The sequence below is a fragment of the Bos indicus x Bos taurus genome, chromosome 19 (assembly GCF_003369695.1).
Source record: "Bos indicus x Bos taurus breed Angus x Brahman F1 hybrid chromosome 19, Bos_hybrid_MaternalHap_v2.0, whole genome shotgun sequence".
NCBI lineage: Eukaryota > Metazoa > Chordata > Mammalia > Artiodactyla > Bovidae > Bos > Bos indicus x Bos taurus.
In genome coordinates this window covers 56,650,213-56,672,697 of record NC_040094.1, presented here as the reverse complement: position 1 = coordinate 56,672,697, position 22,485 = coordinate 56,650,213, and the positions used below count along the sequence as shown (strand labels likewise).

Sequence of the window (22,485 nt, the reverse complement as noted above, 5' to 3'; positions counted from 1 at the left end):
CAGGTTGCACCTGCCCAGATTGGAAGGACTTTGTCAGGGAAAGGTGTGTGTGTGTTTAGGCAGGGGTCCCATGCTTGCTTCGTCTGCTTGGTGAGTCTTGAATGTGAAAACTGGTTCCAGGTGGGGGAAATGGAGTGCAGGCCTGGAAGCCTGGGCAGATGCAAGTTGGGTGGGGCTGGGTCCTGAGCTTTGTCTTTCGGTGTTTGCGGAACCTGGGGTGCAGGTGTGCCGAGTCTAAGGCTACAGGGTCGTTGCACAAAACAGCTGCCTCCAACCGACTGCCCAGTCTCCCAGAGAAGTGACTGAAATAGAGGTTGTAGCCTAGGTGCTGCTGCTCCATCCAGTCCCCCCGCATAGCCTCTCATGATGGCCCTGCGGCTCCTGCTGCATCTCACCTTCCTCGGGCTCGGAACCACTCAGCCTTTGGCTCAGCAGCAGGGCTTTAGCGTGCCGGCATTCGGTAGGTAGAGACCATAAGGCCTTGAGCTTTGGGATTTGGGTCCCAAGGCACAGGGTGACCTCGACCTCCACCCTTCAGACTGGCCATCCTCCTCCAACCTCAACTCACCCCAGGAGGTTCCGGACCTCATCCAGATTCCGAACAACGGAAGCAAGCCCCTGGTGGTGGATGTGCAGGTGTTCGTGTCCAACGTATTCAACGTGGTAAGTGTCCTGAGGACCCGGGGGCCCCAAGAACTGAGCTGGAGATGGAACAGGGCTCAGCCTAGTGAACGCCAGGGTCTCCTGCCTTCTTGCCACAGTGCCCACCCCCGAGGTGACACGCTGTTCCCCTCCCCCAGGACATCCTTCGGTACACGGTGTCCTCCACATTGCTGCTTCGGCTGGTGAGCATCCATGGCGGGTGGGGGCTGAGGAAGGGAGAGACCCCTGTGAGTCCAGCACAGACGTACTGGCCTTTGTCAACCTGCTAAGCCCAGGGGCACATATACACGGACAGTGGGAGCCTTAGTAGCATCCTTGTGTCCCCAGTCCTGGCTGAACACACGCCTGGCCTTGAACTCAACTGGGCACCAGCGGAACCCAGTCATGCTGCCCTGGGACGTACTCTGGATGCCGAGACTCACTGTTCGGGAGGCGTAAGTGAGGCAGGGGTTGTTTTCCCTGGCACGGGCCAGGCGCAGCCTTGTCTATTACTCATCTGGAGCCGGGAGGTCCTCTTACTGAATATCCCCCTCCTGGTGGCCCCGCCAGACCACCGTGCACTATGGTGCCCTACCTTCCAGAACCCCAAGGGCAGTGCGCAGCAGCTGGGAACATGCTGGGGTCCCCCCACCTCCCCCTTCTGAGGGGTGTCTGTCCCTCTGCAGCCTCTGGGTGAATTGGCAGGACAAGAGCCCGCAGGCCCGCGTAGACAGGGACGGCCACATCGAGTTCGACCTAGCCCTCACCACGGAGACCAACTGCGACTTTGAGCTCTTCCACTTCCCCAGGGACCAGAGCGACTGCCACCTCACCTTCTTCGCTTTCAGCAACACTGGTGCTGTGGGGGATGAGGGGAGAGGGGAGGGGAAGCCTCTGGCCCCCAGCAAACACCTGACCTGGGGGACCAGGCCTGGGGTCACACCCGGCCACCCCCCGGCTTAGGGGAGCTGGGCACGCTTCTTTCACTCCATATGTCCCACTCAAATAGCGGTCACATCTCCTGGTCCTCCCCTGCTGTAGGCTGTGGGCCCCTCCAGTCTTCTTCCCCCACCCCCAGAGCAACAGTTCTGGGCCGACAGCCAGGGCCGAACTGCACACTTGTGTCCAGCCCAGAGGCGCAGGCTGCTGCAGCCTCACTCCTGGAAACATCCTAGTATCTCAGGTGTGAGATGATATACCGGTGAGTGAGTCTGTGACCATGTCCCCTGCCCCTCTGTGAAGTGGTGCAAAGTGCGTTTATTTTTACAATGAAAATTCACTTTATGAATCTGAGCTGGCCCTTCCTCCAAGTGGAGAAAACTTGGGGTATTGCAAAATCAGTTTGGAAAGCCCCTGGACAGACCAGCTTCCAAGTGTGCCCCCAGCAATCATCAGCGGGCTCCGCCATCCCTGGCTCCAGTCCGTCCCTGCCCCTACTGCCAGGAAAGATGCAGGCACAGGGTCTTTCTTTCTGAGTTTACTGTTCTCACCCCTCCCCCTTCAGTGACGGAGCTGGAGTTCCAGGTCCACGCGGTGAACGAGATTGTGAGTGTCAAGAGGGAGTTCGTGGTTCAGGATCTGAAAACCCAAATCCCGCCCCAGCACCTGGTACCCTGCTTCCAGGTGACGGTGAGTTGGGAGATGGCTACCAAGGGCTGAGGGGGGTGTTGGGGATGCACAGTCAGAGGCCACGACCTCACTCTTCTATGCCCACCCCCTGGAATGCCCCGTCTTCCTTCCAGTTGAGCCTACAGAACACAGCACTAAAGGCCATCTTAACCCTCCTGGTCCCTGGGGAGGCGCTGCTGTTGGCTGACCTTTGCGGGGGGCTGCTGCCCCTTCACACTGAGCGCATCGCCTACAAGGTGACCCTGCTTCTGAGCTACCTCGTCTTCCACTCCTCCCTGATACAGGCCCTGCCCAGCTCCTCCTCCTGTAACCCCCTGCTAGGTAAGGCCCTGCCCTTGCCGCTCTGTGCTGGGTCTGCCTCACTCTGCCCCCGCCTACTGTCACCGGAGCCAGGGTGCCTCTGCTCAGGTCCCGGGGCCCGTGAGGCCAGGCCTGGCTCCTGACCGCTCTTCTCCACCCCCTCTCCAGTTTACTACTTCACTGTCCTGCTGCTGCTGCTCTTTGTCAGCACCACCGAGACTGTGCTGTTGACCGGGCTTCTGGCCCGGGGCAACCTCAGGGCAGAGGACAGCCCCAGCCCAGCGCTGAATGGGGAGCAGCACGACCGCGGGAAGCCAGGGCCTAACCCTGAAGGTGGGCAGGGGCTGGGGCCCTTCCTGGGGGGGTGGAGGAGGAGGCCTAGAGGCAGAGCTGGCAGACTGAGGCTGCAGGTCACCGGGCTCTTTAGAGGTTCCTGCACCCTTCTCGGCCGGCTCTGCTGTCCGGACTCCACTGTGGCTGCACTCACAAGCAGCAGGTCTGGAGCAGGGAGCAGAACCAGTCGCCCTAAGCCCCAGTGACTTCAGACTCCCTGGGCTTCCCAGGTGGCACTGGGGGTATAGAGCCCACCTGCCAATGCAGGAGACATAAGAGACATGGGTTCAATCCCTGGGTCAGGAAGATCCTCTGGAGGAGAGTATGGCAACCCACTCCAGTATTCCTGCCTGGAGAATCCCATGGACAGAGGAGCCTGGAAGGCTACAGTCCACGGGGTCACAAAGAGTCAGACACGACTGAAGTGACTTAGTACAGGAAAACGCTATGCCTTGCACAGCCTCTCTCAGAGGGCATTTCTTCAACTCACGGTGATCTAGAAGGGGCCAGACCCGAATGTCCCTTAGTTGTGAATCTGATGAAGGGGGACACAGACTCGCACTCTGGGGTTCACCCTTGTGCACACGCAGAGCGTGCAGTACGTCTTCTTTTACTCTTCCTGTCCACACAGAAGCCCCTGGAGCAGGGAAGGGGTCCAGAAGGAGCTGGGCTGAGGCTGCTGACCGCATCTTCTTCCAGGTGTATGTGGTAGGGGTGGCGTGTAGCCAGTTCATCTTCATTGCACTCTGGATGTGGGCGACATGCAAGTCGGACCCAGCCCCTGGAGCGGCCTCACCCCACGGCGGGCAGCCCAGGCTGTAACGGGCAGGGCCCGGGGCTGCAGACCTGGGGCGCGAGGGCTGTGACGGGGCCTCTGGAGGGGGAGGGAGGTGGACTCTCCTCCCTCAGCCTGCAGGACCCCAGGGCACCCCGAGCTCTCCTTCCTGTGAGCACGTAAGCAAGGAGTGTGGAATAAACACATCACCCCGGGGCAAGGGCGCCTCTGGGGTTTGTCTTTGTCGCGCTCAGCTGTTCACTTTCGTTGGAGTAGGTGGGGCCCCACCTCACATCCTGAGCCCCGCTCTGCTGCAGACTGCCTCACTACTGTCCGCTGGGCCCGTCCCCACACACAGCCTAACTGCTCCTTCGGCAAGCACTGCCACTTGGCCTCGGGCCAGGAGCGCTGGAGCCGCAGAGACAGGCCCGGATGGTCAGGACCCTTCTGTGAGCTCCGGCCAGTGCCCAGAGGGCAGGGAGAGCACTTCCACTCCAGCCACCAGGACGCACCTCGCGGGCAGAATTCCCCAGGCGGCAGAACTGTGGGGGTAAGGCAGGCATTCTCTGCACTGAGTCTGAGAGCAGTCCAACCCCCTTGCTTTTCTGCAGGGCCTGGGGCTGCGGTGTGGCCTGCTCCTCTGAGCCTGACCCTCAGGCCTGGGCTGAACAGCATTTTCCACCCCAGTCCCAAGCTGGCCTGGAAGCAGGGCTACTCAGCCCTCCTCCTCCTGTCCCGTGAGGCAGCTGTGGGCACAGACCTCTGTCTGCCTTCTCTGTCTTTCTTGTCTTGAAGCCATCCTGTGGCTTCTGCAGGCTGTGGTCAGAGTGATGAACCCCAAGGTTCTGGGAGAGCGCTGCTTGGGTAGGGAATGGGGGCTGCGAGAGGAAGGGCAGACCAGGACTTGAGGACTCGGGGGTGGGGCTCCTGGCCGGGTGGCACAGCAAGGCCCCTGTCGCAAAGGATGCCACACTCACCCAGCCCAGAGGCAAGTCCACACCTGTTTATGTGTCCAGTAACACAGCTGCTCTGGCAGAGCCAGGCAGGGGCAGCGGCAGCTCAGGCCGAGGTGTCAAAGAGGCGATCGATCATGTCCCCCACCTGCTCCACGCGGTACTTGATGTACTTCTCCGGGTTCTTGGTGAAGGGCACGCTGCCATACCTGCCCAGGCGCTGAGGTCAGCGGGGGCAGGCCGAGCCCCTCCCCAGCTCTGCCTCAGCCTAAGGCCCTCCTAATGGGGTGCCCCTGAGTCATGTTTTGGTCTGGCCCCACACCAAAGCCATAGGCGCTGGGTCTGCCACCTGAACCCACCTCCCTCTCTCCACGTTTTCTCAAAGAAAAGAGCCCAGAGGTCCAGTTGGGGCAGAGGGGGAGCGTGGGGCTGGGAAGGCAGAGATGGAGGGCTCACCTGTTTAGAAAGGCCCCGTAGGTCTCCTTAACGATACTTTTCTGAGCTTGGCGGATCTTGTCCCTCTGTTCCGTGTCGGGAATCGCCCAGGCCTTCTGGATTTTGCACAACTCCTCAAGGCCATCGTTGAAGCCCTGGCCACCAACAGGGGGAAATAGCAGTGACCCAGAGACAAACGTTCGGGTCTGTGTTGCTACGGGAGCGGCATCAATCGACGGAGGGGAGAAGATCCTGACTTACCTTAAAACGCTCCTTGATCATCTGCCGCTCCTTGTCCCGAAGCTGGGGGGCCGGGGGAGATGGCAGACAAAGCGGAGCTCAGAGCAGAGGCGCCCTGCCCCTGGCTCCTTCCCTTCTGCCCTCAGGGCCACAGGCATCCCTGCTTTCTCATTCTGGTTGTTTATTTTTTTCCCAGAGAGACAACACAGAGCACCGTATCCACTAGCCATCCCTCCCCTCCCCAGCCCAGGCCTTCAGCCCACCTTGACTCCAGGCTGGACCACAGGCAGATTCTTCTCGGCAATGTAGTCAGTCACCTTTAGCCAACTGCCAGGCAGGGAGGGAAGCACAGGGCAGAAAAGGGACAGCCTCAGACCCCTGCTTCCTTTCCTGGGGTTTTGTTTTTTTAAAAAATCTCTTCATTTACTGGGGTAGGTGGTGAGGGCAGGGATCAGTTTGGGTCAAAACTGAGCAAAACACAGCAGAGATTCTTTTTTTCCCCCTTGGGAATAAAAATGTTCAAGCTGCTCGCTTTTAAAATTAAGGACAGGAAACCGAGCACTCAATAGATTGATCAAGCACTACCGACTGCACTTCATGTCGGCATCACGGCCGATTTAGATGGAGAAGCAGATGAGAAAGGAGGAGCAGAGCACAGACAAACAAGGAGGAAGAGGGAGATACAGCCACGGGGAAGAACCCCCGAAGGGGGAGAGACACACAGACTAAGAAACAGGAGGAGAGGACCAGAGACAGCCCGGAGAGCAGGGCTCAGCCGAGTTCAAGGGCCCCTGCGACCTGGCTCTTTGCTCGGCCAGAATGTTACCCACATCTCTGACAGTCAACCATTCTTAGCTGTCACCCTTGGCAGACTACCCTTGAACAGACTGGCAAAGCGCCCCTTCCCTGCCAAGGAGTAGGCAGTGGGAGGGGGCTTCCCACCCGCCTACAAAAGTCATTAAAAAGCAGAGGATTGGGGTCCACTGGGCAGCAGTTCCCCACCACTGACCCCACTCTGACCGGGCCCAGCGTCCCCAGGCTCTAGGAAGGAAGCGTGAGTGGTGGGTACATAGGTCGGGGCGGGGGTTTCCCACCTGCGCTGGTAGGTCTGGATCTGCTGCTCGATGTGCTCCCGGTAGGAGCGCTCAGCAGTCTTCTGGGTCACAGCCACCAGCTGGATCAGCTCGGACCTGGGGTGGGAGCAGGCGGTAGAGGAGAGAGCGGAGGTCCAACAGGCTGCCAGCCTCCACAGCAGCCCCGGTGGGGCCTGCCTCCCACCTCCCTGGGTCCTGGGCCCGCCAAGGGTGAAGGGGTGCCCTCCCCACTGGAACACCAGGGGGCACAGCCATCCCCAGGAGGCCGGGCAGAGGCAGCTGAGCCCCAGAGCAGCCCCCGCGGCCACTTACTTCTCCAGGGCCTTGAGGATGTAGTTGTAGTTGTTGTGCAGGAAGATGGCACTCAGAGCCGGGTCCTCATACACCTTGGATTTGCTCAGCAGGTTCAACTGCAGGTTGCCCAGGACTTTACCTGCACAGGGAAGGATGTGGTCACCTACCAACCACGGCAGTCTGATCCGCAAACCAACTCCCACTCGTCGCTCCTTGTCCCTCCCGGACCCAAGACCCCGCCAGACTTGGGAGCCCTTGGCCCACCCCCACAGCCCCCCAGCCAGAGATTAGGTTGCAATTCTAAAGGTCGGGGCAGGGTGGGGGGCCCTCAGGAGCGGGGCCAGGACTAGCAGGAGCACACAAAGAGAAGGAAGGGAAGAGGCAGGAGGCCGGGCGCTGGGGCTGCTGGCTGGCGGGGACCACTCACAGATGTAGGTGCTCAGCAGACGCTTGCTGAACTCGGAGCTGTAGCTGGTGGCGGAGGAACTGGTCTCTGTGAGAGGAGAAGTCCTGTTACCGTGGCGGTGGCAGCAGCCAAGACCCTCTCTGGCCTCCCCTTGGCCCGGGGAGCAGCTAGGGAAACCCTGGGAGGGGCCTTCCTCGGGCAGAGCTGGGTATGTCCTGAGCTACGGGGCTCCCTTCCCGCTGAGGGGAGCGCTTCCTGGGACTCTTCTGGAATCTGGGGAGACCCCTCCATGGTCTTGGGTGGTGGGGTTAATGAGCTGACCCCCAAGGACCGGCAGGAAGACAGGCAGGATGGGCGTGGGGACAGCCCCTTCCCCCAACCCAAGCTGGGTGGTACCTACAAGGCCCATGTATCCCATTTATTAGCAGCAGAGTTTTAGAATAAGCCCCTGATAGCCTCTCCACCTTCTTCCCCACCACCCATAAGCTCCTCTACCAGGCCAGAGGTGTCCTGCCCACACAGAGCAGAAGGCCAGGGGGTTGGGGAGTGGACAGGGTAGGAAGGGGACAGGGAGGTGCTGGACCAGCCTGAAGGGTGTAGTCAGGGTGCTGGGCACAGCAGGATGCTGTCTGCAGAAGCCCAGAGACAGAAACTGGCAGTCAGGGAGCTGAGGGGGTCAGGAGCACCCTGAAGGAACCCGTGCCCCTCTGACCCTGCTCCAACTGGGGCCCTGAGCCTGTCCAGGGGCCTCTGTGCCCAGGGAACCTCACCCACGGGGCTTCAGAGAGGGAGGATGGGGCTGCCGAGCCCTGCTGCTTACCTCGGGGGTCTAAAGGAATATTGTATGTGTCCCCAAGAACTACGCAGTGAGAGGCAGTGCGCACAGAGGGGAAGGGGGGAGACAAAGGAGGGAGAAAGATGCAAAGTGCAAAACAGGTTAGAGACGGCCGCCACACCCGAGCCAAGCAGCCCACGCCCCTCGACGCCGGGACACAGACAGCAGGACAGCCCAGGTTGGACCCCCGCAGGCCAGGGACACACTGGGAAGTGGACATCAGGAGAACGACAGGCCAGAGGCTGCCCCCAGGATGCGGGGTACAGGGAAGGCCCAGGGCTGGGTCTCAGCGCGCGCCTCCCCACGTGCTGACTTCCCAACCCCGGTCACGGGAAGATACCAGGCTGGCCCTGAGAAGCCAGCCGAGCCCGCTCAGTGGGTCAGCGGTGTGAGACCAAGTAGGAGGACAGGCAACACAAGAGGAGGTGGGGAGATGCAGAAGGAGGGGGAGCGGGCGGGAAAGACACCTTCAGACAAGTGGGGTCTGCACTCCAGGGCGAGGACAGTGGAGGGAGCCGGGGGGACGGAGGCCAGGGCAGGAGGTCAGACCCCGCCCTCCTGATGCTGGGTCTGATGACCCAAGAGGCTTGGGGGGGAGGGTCCTGTCACAGGCCACAACTCCTTTCCACCCCCTAGGGTGGGGGGATCTCCTCACCCAGAGAGGAGGGTGCCCCCTGGGGGGGCTAACCCCACGTCTCCAGCCTGGAGGGAGGAATGGGGTGGGGGGCCCCGCTGGGAGGGGTCAAGTACCTTGGGAGGCCAGCATGGCGCCCGCCGTCTCCTGGAAGTCCAGAAGCTGCTGCAGGAAGAGGATGGCCTGTGTGGGGAGAAAATAGGGCCAAGAAGAAGGTCAAGGGCAGGACCCAAAGGCTGGATCAGCCCCCACGGTGCAGCCCCTCTGGCCATTCCAGGACAGGTGAGGGCAGGCGTCTGCCGATGAAACAGCTGGCAGCAAACCTGCCACTTCACCCTGTGGGTCTGGCCTCCGGGGAAAGGCCCCGTCTGCAGGGGGTGCTCAGCGCCTCCCGCCCATCCTGCCACCTATGCCCCTCGCCCGCCCCAGGAGTCCCCGGTAGCACCTACGTTGCTCGTGAGCTCGTGCACGGTGCCATCCTTGGGCATGTTGTATTCCTTGTCCGGGTCATTCTGTGGGACAGACAGCCTGAATCTCTGAGACAGCTCCTAAGGATGCCCCAGCCCACCCAGCACCTGTCTGTGGGCCCACAGCGCAACCTCCTGGCAGACATGCATCAGGACACCCCATCGGGCACAAACAAAAAAGCAAGAGGGACCTAAAGGAGCTTGATGCCTCGGGTGGGGGTCTCTGGGAAAGAAAGGGAGGCCCGTGGGTACTGACAGGAGACCAGCAGCACGGCTGGCCGGCTTCCCCGCAGGGCAGGCCCACCCCACTTGGAGGCCTGCTCTCAGGAGTTCCTGAGGCCGTTGGCAGTGGCCCTGCCTGCAGCCCCGCCGGCCGGCCTGGGTGGCGTGGACAGAGGAAGGGCACCTTGATGTTGTCGGCAAAGTCCTCCAGCGCTTTGGCTCCCACGGTCTCCATGGAGGTGATGAGGCTGGGCAGCTTGTTCTTGGTGCTGGCGGCCGTGCCCTGAGGATGTAGCCACATGGCTGCACAGGGCTCCAGAGCCCTGCTCCTTCCCAGCCCCCCGCCCCGGGGACTGTCTCTTCTCCTCACTCCCCCAAGAGCACCTCCACCCACCCAGGGCCCCGGGGAAGCTGCTGCTGCCCCTCACTCTGAGCAGAGAATGCAGTTCTCCTGGGAGGCCCTGCTGGGCAACGGGACTCCTCCTCCCGGCATCCCCAAGGGCCCCCCTGCCCCCACGTACCTGGAGCACCTGGTCAAACTCAGGCTTGGTCTGCTTGAGGTGCCGCAGGATGGGGAAGACAGTGAGCACGGCTGAGAAGTCGTGGCGGATGATGGCCTTGCGGGCGGCCACCACAATGTTCTCACCTTCGAGCATGAGCCCGTCCAGGGCATCCTGAGAGAGTGGGGCAGGGGGAGGGCTCAGGGAAGGGGCAGCCAGCTGGCTCCCATGGCCGGTGAGGGCAGCCGGAAGGGTATGGGGGGCAGTGTGCCTCCGATCAGGACACATCACCCAGTTCAGAGGCCCCAGGATCAGGGTGGAGGAAGTGGCTGGAGTTAAGGGCTAGGAACCTGGCCTGGACTCAAGCTTCTGCAGGGACAGCTCTCACTTGGGGCATCTGGTCGAGGCGGGGCGGGGCCAGACCTGTATCAAAGAGTCGAAAGTCTTTTTCTGATGGTGCTCAGGGATGACGTCCGTCAGCAGCTGGTACTCGCTCTGGGCCAGCTTAACAAAGGCACTGACGCAGTGAATGTAGGCATCGGTTTCCACGTCCAGCATGTCATCTCTCCCTGGGGGGACAGCAGGGCCCCTGAGCTACTGGTTTGGGGTAGCCCCTCTCCCTGCTGGGGTGGGGGCCGTGAATCTCTCCAGCTCCTGGGCTGCAGCCAGATTGGCAGCAGATGGGAGGAAGACTGCTGGCAGAAAGCTGAGAGGACTCTAGCAGAGCCGCCAGGGTTTGAGGGGGAAAAAAAGGGGCCGAGTCCAGCCTTGGTCTGAGCTTCATTTTCAGCTCTGCTGTGGGCAGTACTATTGTCCCAGAGCGTCAGGTATGGGAGGTGTGGGGGAGATGGATTCAAGGACAAGAAGACCCCTCAGTCGACTTCCCGGAGAAGACACGTCTGAACCCAGACGGGGGATTTTGAACTGTACTGGGAAGACGACACTCAGGGATGGGCAAGAGGCAATATCCACCCCGAGGAGGCTGGCGCCATCTCAGAAGATGCTGGGCCTCTGAAGGCAGACACTGGCCTGGCCAGGCCTTCTGGAATGTATAAAAAGGTGGTGGGCTCTGGTCTATGAGGCTAGCTGACATGGGATCAAAGTTGGACAGCAGGCCACGTAAGCCCCAGAGAGGGAGGCTTGCTTGGTCGTCAGCTGCCCCGGGAGGAGCAGGGGGTCCCTCCACGGGACTGGAGGCTGGGGCAGTGGTGTCCGCAGGCAACCAGATGCTACGTGCCAAGGGACGGGCTCTGAGGGGGTCAGAGCCTTGGAGCTGCTGCTGGAGTCAGGTGCGGGCGCTCCCTACCCTCCAAGGGGCCGCCTGCAGCTTCTGCCCTCGGCCCAGGCCTGGAAAGCCCAGCCTGCACTCCCATCTGGAGAGAGGCAGGGAGACCTAGTGCCCGAGAGAGAGAGAGAGGAGACCGGGGAGAGAGAGAGGCGAGTAGGCCTGGCTCGTCCTTGGAGCAGAGGCCGGCTGGGCAGCGGGAGCGGGCCCTTCCGGGGGTGGCCGGGAGTGCGGCGCTGGAGGCCCGCGGGCTGGGCTGCGGTACTCACCGGCCAGTGGCCCGGCCTTGTCGTTCAGGGCCTCGGACAGGTGCTTAACTCGGAAATCATGCTCGTGACCTAGCGAGACGTCAGCCGCAAACACAAGCAGCGTTTATCCAGGGGCGGGATGGCTGCCTCTTGGGTGGGGGCGGGGGCTGAGAAGGAGCCCTCAATCTCCAGGGGGCGGATATGAGATGGGGTGTACGGACAGGGGCACTGGAGAGGGCTCTGAGCCCCTCCTCTGCCTCAGACCACCTTGGGAACAGCCGTTTCAAGCCTGACTTGCAGTGCCTGGACCGCCCTTGGGAGCCGGCTTCCCCAAACCCGGAGGCTGAGAAAGCTGTGAGGACCACAGAGGGTTTCTGAAGAGTTTCCGGCAGCTGCAGAAGGTCTGATGCTCAGCCCCAGGGGCTGTGTCTCACCGTATTTGGGGAGAGGTCCAGTTAGAGATATGTCACTGCCCAATGAATGGGGACAGGCTCCTTTTGTCCCCCAGGCTCATTGTTTTGAAGGCGGATCTGGTCCACCGGGGCAGGGCTGTCCCTCCTCTGATGGGAGACGGGGGGACACAGGCTGCGCACGCTCCCCCTTCTGAAGGTGGGGGGTGGCGGGGGGCAGCCAGCTTGGCCCTGCCACTGCTGGTCTGAGCGTGAAAGGGCTGCCCGTGACAGAGAACTTTCTCAGAGTTCAAAGGGGAGACAAGAAGGACAGAGACAGGATGGGGAGGGGGTGGGAAGCCTCCCGGGGGGCAGAGCCTCCGTCAGCCAGACAGGACTGGGCCAAGACCACAAAGGCTGCCCCCGAGCCAGCCAGCAGGGCTCAGTGGCCCCAGGGACCTCAGTTCCCCCCGCCCCTCTCAGGCTTGTGCCAGAAGCCCTCTGGGGGGTGGAGGCTCTGCCCTGCCACGGGAGTGGACACACAGTGGAGGAGGAGGGAACTGGAGAGGAACACGGGGTGATTACCTTCCAGAGGAATGAGGTTAGAGCCCCCCTTTTTCCCATCTAGACCATGCTGAGAATATTGTTTCAGAAGGTTCTGAGCCTTACGGATCGTCCCTGTCACCAGAGCCACACAGAGAGGAGACAAGAAGACCTAGGAAATGAGCGAGAGAAAACAGCAGCAGCCCTCCACCGAGCCCTCTCCCCCAGGCCTGCGCCCACCCCAGCAGTGAGCACGCCCGGACGGAGGAACGGAGCTGTTTCATTCCCCCAGGGGACTCCTGGTTCTGCCAGTGACCCTCGTGGTTCTGGGTCTGAGTTCATTTGAGGAAGTGCAGCGGGTGAAGGAGATGAGATGGGCAAAGATCCACCAGGAGAAGCCAAAAATTAAAAAAAACAGTACTGAGTGGCACTTGGATTATAGGCCCTGGGACAGAGGAGCAAGTCACAGAGCTCTTGAGCTCAGAAAGGGAGATCCTGGGGACACCTTGAGGCCCTTGGGTCCTCTCCCAAGGGCAGGCCGAGCTCTCCGGGCACGCTCAGTGCCAGAAGCGGCCAAGCAGCAGCCCACCGAAAGCAGGAGACCCGGGAGGTGGCGAAATGGGACTGGGCTTCCAGGGACAGCAGTGGGAGGCTCGGAGATCCAGAGGCAGAGTGGCCCGCACACCAGGGGAGGGACCCGAACCATCAGAGCTCTTGGGAATGACTCAAAAGCCGAGGAGAAGTTAACAGAGGCCACCACACAGACAGCTGGAGCGGGAGGGCCACAGGAAAGGGGGCATACTCTTGGCATGGGGGGAAAAACCAACAGTTAGTATCACACGTGAGAACAATGACAACAACGCCGCGATGCCCACAGCCTCTCGGGTCAGCTACCTCTACGGGAGCGAGACAGCTCAGGGAAGAACACGTGAGGGAAATAAAACAGCACTCAAAACGGATGTGTGCAGCGGCCTCGTCAACAAAGCTGGGGGCAGGGGAGGCACCGTGAGGGTAACTTGGGTCCCTCTCCCCTGGGGACTGCTGGATGCCCCCGGGCATCTCTGAACACAGGGAGGCTGCTTGGGTCCTGGCAGCTCCCCAAAAGGCTTGGGGAGGCGGGACATTTCTCTCTGTGCACACCAACCACAATTAGCTACTAACAATCGAGTTCGGGGCTCCGGTTCAGCATCTGTCTCGCCGTGTTCTCCTTCTTCAGCGAGCAGCCTCACTAACGAGCCAATCGGTTTCCTGCCCCACAGCCGAGCGGGAGCAGATGGGCCCACGCGGCCTTCAGGAGCCTCGCCAGCACGTCCGCGTGGATGTGGGCTGGGGACACTGATCTGGCAGCCGCCATGCCCGTCAGGCACCCAACTACCTTGGACGATGCCGAGGTCAGTGTTTCATCACCCACCGCGCCTCCCAGCTTCGCTCCTCAAGAGCTGGGAACCACGTTCTGGGGGCCACGTCCTGTCTCCCTAGTTTCCGGCATCAGTTCTGAGCTCCCCCCGTCCCCAGCTTCTGACAACTCTTGAAACCCCACAGAAACAAAAGGGACCCTCACAGCTACAGCCCTCCTTTCGGCAGGCTCGAAGTCAAGGCTGCTTTAGGTCCAGCGGGAGCACCAAGATCAGACCCCGGCTCCCCAGCAGGGCCAGCAGTGCTCCTGGATGCAGTCTGGGTCCTGAGGTGCCCGTCGGAGAAGAGACAGAGGGGAGGAGAGCGCAGGCCTGCCGAGGCCCAAGGAGCCCCACAGCCTCGCTGAGCCGAGGCACAGAGACGGACAGGCCCGTGTGGCGGGCGGCTGTGGCCACACAGGCAGCCTTACTAGAGTCCCTGTTTGCGGCCAGTTCTCCCAGGGGGGCGGCCAGGACATCCACGCTGGAGGGGAAGGGCCCCCGGCTTCCCTCATGCCACGCCCACCGGTGCCCTGCCTGCGGGCAGCCTCTGCTCTGCCGCGTCTCCAAACCCTGAACAAAGGCCTGAGGAAGAGCGGGTTTTCAGGGCAACTGTGAACAGGCAACCCTGCTCCCTGAGGGGCAGGAAAGGAGAGCACCGTCACGAAGGACGGTCCCACCAGTGCCTCTGGGCATGTGAGGCAACAGCAGCTGGACCAGGTGGGCTGAGGCAGAAGAAGCCCCTGGCCTCACTGGCTCTCTCTCTCCCTGGGGTCTGCAGTGGTCCCTCACCCCGGAAGACCCCAGCCTCTCGAGGGCAACACCTCTCAGCAGCTAGACACAGCCAGGCTTGCCAAGCGGATGACACATCCAGAGGGCCACTGTTTACCTGGAGCACAGACTACGGGGCACACGATGACGGGAAGAAGGCCAGACAGTGAGCTGCTCACCCAGGACACCCACAGCCCAGGCCTCTCCCACCTCAACGACCCTCCCCCGACTCCCCACAGCTGGACACAAGCTTCGAGTGGAACCCAAAAGCCCAACTGTGTCCTTCGGCGAGGATGGCCTGGGATTTTTTTTTTTTTTTCTGGATGGATGGATGGACTGTGAAAGAGTAAACTCTCCCCTCTCCACTTCCTAACCACGCGTCAGGTCAAGCGGCCTGGGCTTCCTGGAAGGTGAAGCCCGCCGTGCCTGCCCCTGTCCCATTCCACGGTTTTGGTGGCGGCAGCAGGCCTGGCCTTTCCACAAGATGACGGAGAGAGGCCGAGGGCGCCCAGCGAGTGGCTGCCCCGGCACCCGTCAGCCCGCCTCTCCAGGACTGTGACCCTGCGCTCCAAGGACCCTTATGCAGCCCCCGGACTCGTGAGAAAGGAGCTCACTGGACCAGGCTTTGCTGGGTGGGCAGACACCTGCTTTCTGTCCCGTGTACCTGTGGTCAGGGGTACTGTGAGACAAGCTCTACAGGGGCCGGTGCGGCTCACCCTGGGGTGGGCCTGGGCAACCCAGGTCCCAGGTGGCCCTTGGGATGGTTCTGAGGTGGGCCGGCGGTGGGGGGCTCACCTGGCCGCTTGACTGGCTTCTTGGTGGGTGTGTCTTTCCTCTTGTTGGGGATGGCAGGGGAGTAGGGGACCCCGGAGGAAGAGCTGCTCTTCCGGAAATGCTCCTTCAGGCCTTTGATGGAGCGGTCCAGCTGGCTGGAGCGGATCTGGTAGTAGACGTTCATGAAATCTGAGGAAAGACGGGCGACAGCTGAGGTCCCTGCCCCTGGCCCAGGAGCCTCCCTCTCCCCTCCAGACACAGCTCCTCGGGGCAGCAGTGGGTACCTGCTATTGCTACCTGCGAACCTCTTCCTAGCAGCCCCCAGCGCAGCCTCATCCCAAATTAAACCAAGTCTTCTGAGAGAAACTATCCCCCAACAGAACCAACAGTTGTGAGTTGTTTTGTTGTGTTGTTGTTTTTTTACTATGCCACACAGCATGTGGTTCTTGGTTCCCCGACCAAAGATCGAATCCATGCTCCCTACAGTAGAATCAGAGTCCTAACCACTGGACCACCAGAGAGCTCCCTTTGAAAGTAATGTTTTTTAATTTTTTATTTTGTTTGTTTATTTTTGGCCACACCCCGAGGCTTGTGGGATCTTAGTTCCCAGACGGGGGATTGAACGCAGGCCTGTGGAACTGAAAGCAGAGTCCTAACCACTGGACTGCTAGGGAATTCCTGGTTAAGTTTTTTTTTTTAGATAAAAAAAATACAAAGTTAACACCCAGCTTCAACTTGGTAAGAGGTCAACGGATGTGATTTCTGGGTCGGGAAGATCCCCTGGAGAAGGGATAGGCTACCCACTCCAGTAATCTTGGGCTTCCCTGGTGGCTTGGTCAGTAAAGAATCTGCCTGCAATGCGGGAGACCCAGGTTCAATCCCTGACTCAGGAAGTCCTTCTCCCTGGAGAAGGAAATGGCAACCTACTCCAGTATTCTTGTCTAGATAATCCCATGGACAGAGGAGCCTGGTGAGGTAAAGTCCATGGGGTTGCAAACAGTCGTACATGACTCCAGCGACTGAGCATGCAAAGGATGTGAGCAAGGTGTAGGCAGTAAAGAGACAAGAAGTGAAGTGAAGTGAAGTTGCTCAGTCGTGTCCGACTCTGCGACCCCATGGACTGTGGCCTGCCAGGTTCCTCCATCCATGGGATTTTCCAGGCAAGAATACTGGAATGGGTTGCCATTTCCTTCTCCAGGGGATCTTCCCAACCCAGGGATCGAACCCAGGTCTCCTGCATTGTAGGCATCTGAGCCACCAGGGAAGTCCCAATAAATGTCAGCAAGTGAAAAAAATAGACCATTCTTTAGCTGTGAATGAAGTGAAAATTTAAAAGAATGAGAGGATCGTGACAGCCCAGTCAAATAGCTAAGATAAATGAAGTTAAGGAAGAATAAACAGCTGGAGGATTGTCGACGGTCAGTCCACCGGCCCCATCTGTCCGGAGAAGAACGTAAGATGGCAAGAAGGTTACAGATCTGTTCAGACAGCTCTACCTGATAACTGCACCTTTGAGAAAATATCCCAAAGAACTTCCTAAATAAGAAGACCAAGCAATGTAAGCATGTTCACTCTGGCACTTTATCAATACTGGAAAATTAGAAAAGAAAAAGGTCCAAATGAGCGAGGAAAAAAGATACAGATGCCACAGTACATTTCCGCAGCCCCGAACCAACGTGTAACTAGCATGCGAAATGGACCAAAGCACAGAGGTTCTGGCTGAAGGAGGCAGGGGGTCTGGAGGCATCCCCAGGCCTCCCTTATCCCAAGGGAGCCCCTGGATCGCTCCTGCCAACCCCTCGGCTCCCAGAGTGCAGTTTGTGAGCCACAGACAAGCCTGTGTGGTTGGTACAGGCAGCCCTGAGACCCGGCACCGCACGGTCCTCGAGAAGGAGGGGGACAGTGGTAAGGCCCACTGGCAGCTTGGTGCGTGTACACACTACCGAAGGGAAGAAGAATGTGGAGGACTAAGCAGCTTGAAATTGAATATTCATTAGTTTTTTTTAAATTTTTGTTTTAACTCAGGAGTTATCTTTTAAAAATCCTGGGACAGGCCAAAGAAATGATGGGACCAACACACCACAGAATATTATGCAGCTGTCAAAAAGAATGAAGCAGATATACATGTACTGATATGGAATGCTCTCAAGGCATGTTACTAAGTTAAAAGCAAAAGCCAGAAAACAACTGTCAGAGAGGACAACTGTCCTTCCACCTGGGAACGAGGGGGCGATACGCACATAGTTACTCTCTCTCTCACACACACAAAGATTTTTTGGAAGGCTGTAAACAACCTCAACAGCACTCATCTTTGGGTCATGCTGTAGGCATCACAGAAGCGGGCAGGTGAACTTCTGCTTTCACCTAAAGCTTTCTGTGCTGTTTAAAAGTTTTGTAATTAATTGGGGGGAAAAAGGAAGAAACAGGAGAAAGGAAGGCATATAAAGAAACGGTTGGATTTGCTAGATTCCCAGTTTGACACACACGCTCGGGATTTATGGCTCACGTTGTCTCCTACTAAACTCTATCAAAGACATGCAAGTGGACTAAAGAAACGAAGGGGAGGCCCGCTCCCTCCGGCCTGCCACCAGCACCTGGGCCGCCTCACCTTGGTTGCGGCCGTATTCCACCAGCCAGCGGGAGATGCGGACCACGTCGTGCAGCACGCTCTCGGGCAGGTGCTCCAGGGGCACCTCCTCCTGGAGCTCCAGGTCGTCCTCACCACCGATCAGATCCAGGATGAGCACCGGGGACACCACCTTGCTGTGCCGGGTCATCAGGCTGCGGAACTCAGACTCCAGCGACTCCTTCCCCCGCTCAAACAGCAGCTTCTATGGATGGAGGGAGGGCAGGGGGAAAGATGAGGGTCCGCAGCTGCTCCAGCACTCAGCTGGCCCTTGCCTCCCCATACCCTTCCTTTCCCTTCCTGCTTCTGGGTCCCAGCCCTCCTCTGCCTTCACTTCCTTTTTCCCAGAGAAGAAACGCTCGGAAGCCTTCCTATATTCTTTCCTTCCCTTTTGTTCTCTTAAAATGTATGCTTGCAGGTGAAACCCAGAGTTTTACAAAAAGTAGGTGCTTACAGGTATCAGCTGATTATTTTCTCATTCCACCATTAATTTGTATTCTTGTTAGAAAAGGGTTTGTTAGAAACCCTGTTAGAAAAGCAAAAGAAAAAAACATAAATTGGATGTCAAAAACTTATGTGCTGAAAATGATGCCATCAAAAAAGTGGAAAGAGGGGGACTTCCCGGACTGTCCAAGGCTTAAGACTCCATACTTCCACGGACGGAGGCAAGGGTTCAATCCCTGGCCAGGGAACTGAGATCCCGCACGCCATGCTGTGAGCACTCCCCCGCACCCCCCTCCAAAAAAAAAGTGAAAAGACGACCCATAAATTGAAGGGAAATATTTGCAAATCATGTATCTGATAAGTGATAGGTATTCAGAGCAGACAAGAGAATCAAAAATATACGCCCACACAAAAGTATGTACACAAGTGTTCACAGCAACACTGCCTGTAACCACCAAAAAGACGAATGGACAAACAAGCTGTGGTAGATCCATCGAATGCAAGATAATTCAGCCCTACAATGGAGTGAAGCGCTGACACACGTTACCACACAGATGAACCTTGTGAACAGGCAATCTGAAAGCAGCTAGATTCAAAAGGTCACATATTGTGTGATTCCATTTACAGAAGTCCAGAACAGGCAAATGTACAAAGAAAACATGAGTGAGTACTAGTGGCGGGGAGAATGGGGAGGCGAGGGAAGAAGAGGGACTGCCAACGTGTTTCTTTTTACAGGGGATGAATATGTTATGACATTTGTTCCAGGGATGTTGCATGACTCGGGGATTGTTAAAACTACTAAATTACTGATTACTAAACTACTAAGCTTTATACTTCAGATGGGTAAAATTTTATTGGTATGTGAATTATATCTCAATAAAGATGCTTTAAAAATAGAGAGAAGTTGGAGTGTTTCTGCTTACTTAAAAAGTAAGTCCTCTAGGGTAAACATGGAGTTGTCTGTTTTTTGTCTTCTCCTTCTCTAGCCCACCCCCACACCCAAGTTCTAGCACAGAGCTCTTCACTCTGTGATCTGAACTTGGAAGAGACCCTCAAGAACAAAGTTCTCCAACCCCTGACATTCCAGTCTCTGAGTCCAGGCTGCCCACTGATGGGCTGTAGTACACTGGTTATACCGGTGTGTCCCCTCCGGGTTACTAGTGTGGCAATATACTGATCCTGTCAGCCTTCTGTGTAGCCAGGTGGCAATGGTTATACAACGTGAATGTCACTGAACTGTTCCCTTAAAGACGGTTAGAAGTGGTAATTTTTATATTATGTATTTTTCACTACACTAAAAAAATACCCACGCATTTATAAAAATCAAATGTTAAATTTACATTTCATAGGTAACTTGTAATGTGTGTTCTCTGGTGGCTCAGTGGTAAAGAACCTGCCTGCCTATGCAGGAGATCTCTGGGTTGAGAAGATCCCCTGGAGAAGGACATGGCAACCCACTCCAGTATTCTTGCTTGGGAAATCCCATGGACAGAGGAGCCTGGCAGACTACAGTCCATGGGGTTGCAAAAGAGTCAGACAGAACTCAGCAACTAAACAACAACTTATAATTTAGCTAAATTATTAAAATGCAATCAAAATGTATACCTGTAATTCCTGAAACAGAGATTTTAATGTCTATAGTATGTGCATAGTATTATATACTTCTTTTTATTCGACTATATTATCTTTTAGCTGGTTCAGTGTCAGTCATGAGACCCGGGCAGGGATTGGTGTCTCCCAACCTCTCACATCACTCTGTTGGCCCCTTACCACTTTGTTGAGCTCTGGGCTGTCTGGGCTATTGTCCTGGAAATACTCCACAGCCTTCTGAATCTTGGCCATGCTTCCCAGGTACTCCTCTAGCCTACCTGTGGGCCTGGAAAGGAGAAGAGCCACATTAGCCCGGGCAGATGGAAGATGAAGAGGAATGGTATTTGGAAATGGGAGAACAGAATTAACACAGGGGACTCCAGGCTTACACATATTCTACCCCCTTCCAAAGCCTACTGGTCCAAGAGGCGTCAGGAATGTGACGCTCTGGCCCGAGCTCACCCCTCCCTGATGATCTTCTCAGTGTCACTGGCCACGTGGTAGTAGCTGATGACGTGGTCCAGACAGGACAGGGTCTTCTCGACATTCTCCTGCAGCCGCTGCAGGTTCTCCGTCTGCTTGTGCACGGGGATGATGGAGTTCTCCAGCTTCATAAGGCGACTCTCAAAGGATGACAGGATAGACACCTGCGGGGGCAAGCCCCGTGCTCTCAGGCCTCAGGGTTGTCCCAGCACTGCTTCGGCCCCCCAGCCAGCTCTTCAGCATTTGCTGTGGTTTTCTAGACAGTAGGCTCCAAGAGGAGAGGGAGAGGGTATACCTATTCCCCACTGTATCCCCAGGATCTACCACGTGCCTGGCAGATCGGAGGTGGCCCAAATAAACTGGCTGAAGTTTGATCTGAAGGCGAGGCAAGCATTATATTAACTCCTCAGAAAATCACCACAGGATGGCTTCCCTTCCACCCCTTAAAGCCAGATCTCAATTTATGTTCTCTCTGATGCTTTCCTAGACTGAACAGGAACTAGTTTCATACAGAGTAGCCTCAAATGCATTCCTGGTACCTTCAAACCTCCTCTCTCTAAGGCAATGGCACCCCACTCCAGTACTCTTGCCTGGAAAATCCCATGGACAGAGGAGCCTGGTGGGCTGCAGTCCATGGGGTCACTAAAGTCAGGCACGACCAAGCGACTCCACTTTCACTTTCACGCATTGGAGAAGGAAATGGCAACCCACTCCAGTGCTCTTGCCTGGAGAATCCCAGGGACAGGGGAGCCTGGTGGGCTGCCGTCTATGGGGTCACACAGAGTCGGACACGACTGAAGCGACTTAGCAGCAGCAGCAGCACTTGATGACTGTGTTACTGAATACATATCCACGTTTCTATCTACTACTCGGTTTGGGTTTTCCAGGCTCTTTTAGGAATAAGAAAGGAAGTTCATGTTTATTGAGTACCTATTGTATAGCAGATACAGTGCAAGAGGCATTTCCACGCATTAGCTTCTATGACCTTCACAGCTACAAGGGAGATTAGCATCGTCTATTTTAGCAGAGGAGGTAACTGAGGCTCAGAGTTACCTGTCAGGAGCCACACACAAATAAGTGGAGGGGCAAGGGCTAGATCCCACATCTGTCTGATTTCTGGCTCATTTTACCCCTCCAGCTATCTGGAGTGACAGCTGAGTCTCCCGCCCTCAGTAACCTCAGAAGTGGTAACCCCACCGGTGATACCCACACTTAAATTGAGGGTGACCCATGGCCAGTACCCAGCCCACTTAAGTCAGTCTCACTAAATGTTTGCGGAAGGAGAGAAAGAAGAATGGAGAACTCAGGCAGAAAGCAGAAATGTCGGGGGCTGCAGCATCCTCAGCGAAGGGGCAGGCAAGGGGAAGAGAGTGTAAGAGAAGTGTAACACTGTTGCTAGAGAAACCCAGACGTTACCACCCATCACCACCCAGGCCAGAAGCCTCAGGCTTTAGGTACCCAAACCCCTGGGTCGCAGGGTTCTCTCTCCAGCGTCTGGAGGCCCTCCCAGCTGAGGGGTTACTCACCATGTTCTTGGTGAGCTGGTCGCTCTTCTCCAGGCTGTCTCGGATGAAGGACAGCGTCTCCTCCTCCTGCAGAGAGAGGGGGGAGGACATCACCAGAAGCCAGAGACCACCGCATCCCGGCTCCACAGCCTCGCCCGGACCCGATTGCCTGGTACCCGGCCCCCTCCCACTCCTGCTACCTCCCTGAGTAGACGCCCGGCCCGGATCTCGGCCCCTTTCCTCACCTCCTCCCCCGCCTCCCCAGGCCCACCTGCTTCAGCTTGTCCTCGATCTCCCGCCGCCGGGCGGACGCCTCCTGCGGGGGGATCATGACTTCGACCCTCCCTGCGTGCGGCTCCCACAGCCCAGCGTCTCGCTTCCGAGGGCCCTCTCGGCTCCCGTCCCTGTCACACCCACTTCCGCCCGTGGCCCCCTCCCCGGGGCGCGCTTGCCGCCATATTTGGAGTGGCAGGCGGAAGTGCGCCTGCGTGGAACTAAGGGACAGGGGACCCCGGCAGGTGGCCATCTTGGGTGTGGCGGGGAGGTGCACCCGGGTTTCACCTTGATGCGTGTTGCCACCCTCAGGTTCTCTAGCGGTGTTTTGTCCCGCAGCTGGCACAACAGTTACAGCTCACTTGCCGTCTTCGTGGGAAGGCTGACTCTTTTCACAAAGA

General features: G+C 57.9%; 2 protein-coding genes across 10 annotated transcripts; one reads left to right on the top strand and one right to left on the bottom strand.

The window, feature by feature from the left end:
* The first annotated feature begins 366 nt into the window (after positions 1-366).
* Positions 367-4,222, top strand: ZACN (zinc activated ion channel). The gene is made up of 9 exons (XM_027519361.1): positions 367-460; positions 539-663; positions 801-845; positions 901-1,097; positions 1,329-1,498; positions 2,147-2,271; positions 2,385-2,592; positions 2,740-2,904; positions 3,536-4,222. Exons 1-9 carry the CDS (start codon positions 367-369, stop codon positions 3,724-3,726), a joined length of 1,320 nt encoding a protein of 439 aa, XP_027375162.1. The 3' UTR covers positions 3,727-4,222.
* Positions 1,880-22,272, bottom strand: EXOC7 (exocyst complex component 7). Of its 9 annotated transcripts, XR_003506871.1 has the most exons (22): positions 22,083-22,260; positions 21,833-21,898; positions 20,286-20,470; positions 20,004-20,109; positions 17,772-17,994; positions 15,185-15,352; positions 12,267-12,359; positions 11,314-11,382; positions 10,183-10,328; positions 9,781-9,933; positions 9,444-9,542; positions 9,020-9,082; positions 8,687-8,753; positions 7,922-7,960; positions 7,123-7,188; positions 6,714-6,834; positions 6,402-6,497; positions 5,571-5,634; positions 5,329-5,370; positions 5,089-5,222; positions 4,680-4,841; positions 1,880-3,650 (listed from the first exon to the last, which is right to left on the bottom strand). XR_003506871.1 is itself a non-coding variant. In XM_027518651.1 (21 exons), the coding sequence occupies exons 1-21, from the start codon at positions 22,140-22,142 to the stop codon at positions 4,739-4,741; spliced, it is 2,163 nt and encodes a 720-aa protein (XP_027374452.1). In that variant the 5' UTR covers positions 22,143-22,260; the 3' UTR covers positions 4,668-4,738. The 9 variants fall into 9 exon arrangements, 8 of the variants coding, with proteins under 8 accessions (XP_027374454.1, XP_027374459.1, XP_027374452.1 ...); XM_027518651.1 differs by lacking the exon at positions 1,880-3,650 and having other exon boundaries at positions 4,668-4,841; XM_027518653.1 differs by lacking the exons at positions 1,880-3,650; positions 11,314-11,382 and having other exon boundaries at positions 4,662-4,841.
* Between the last annotated feature and the right edge of the window lie 213 nt (positions 22,273-22,485).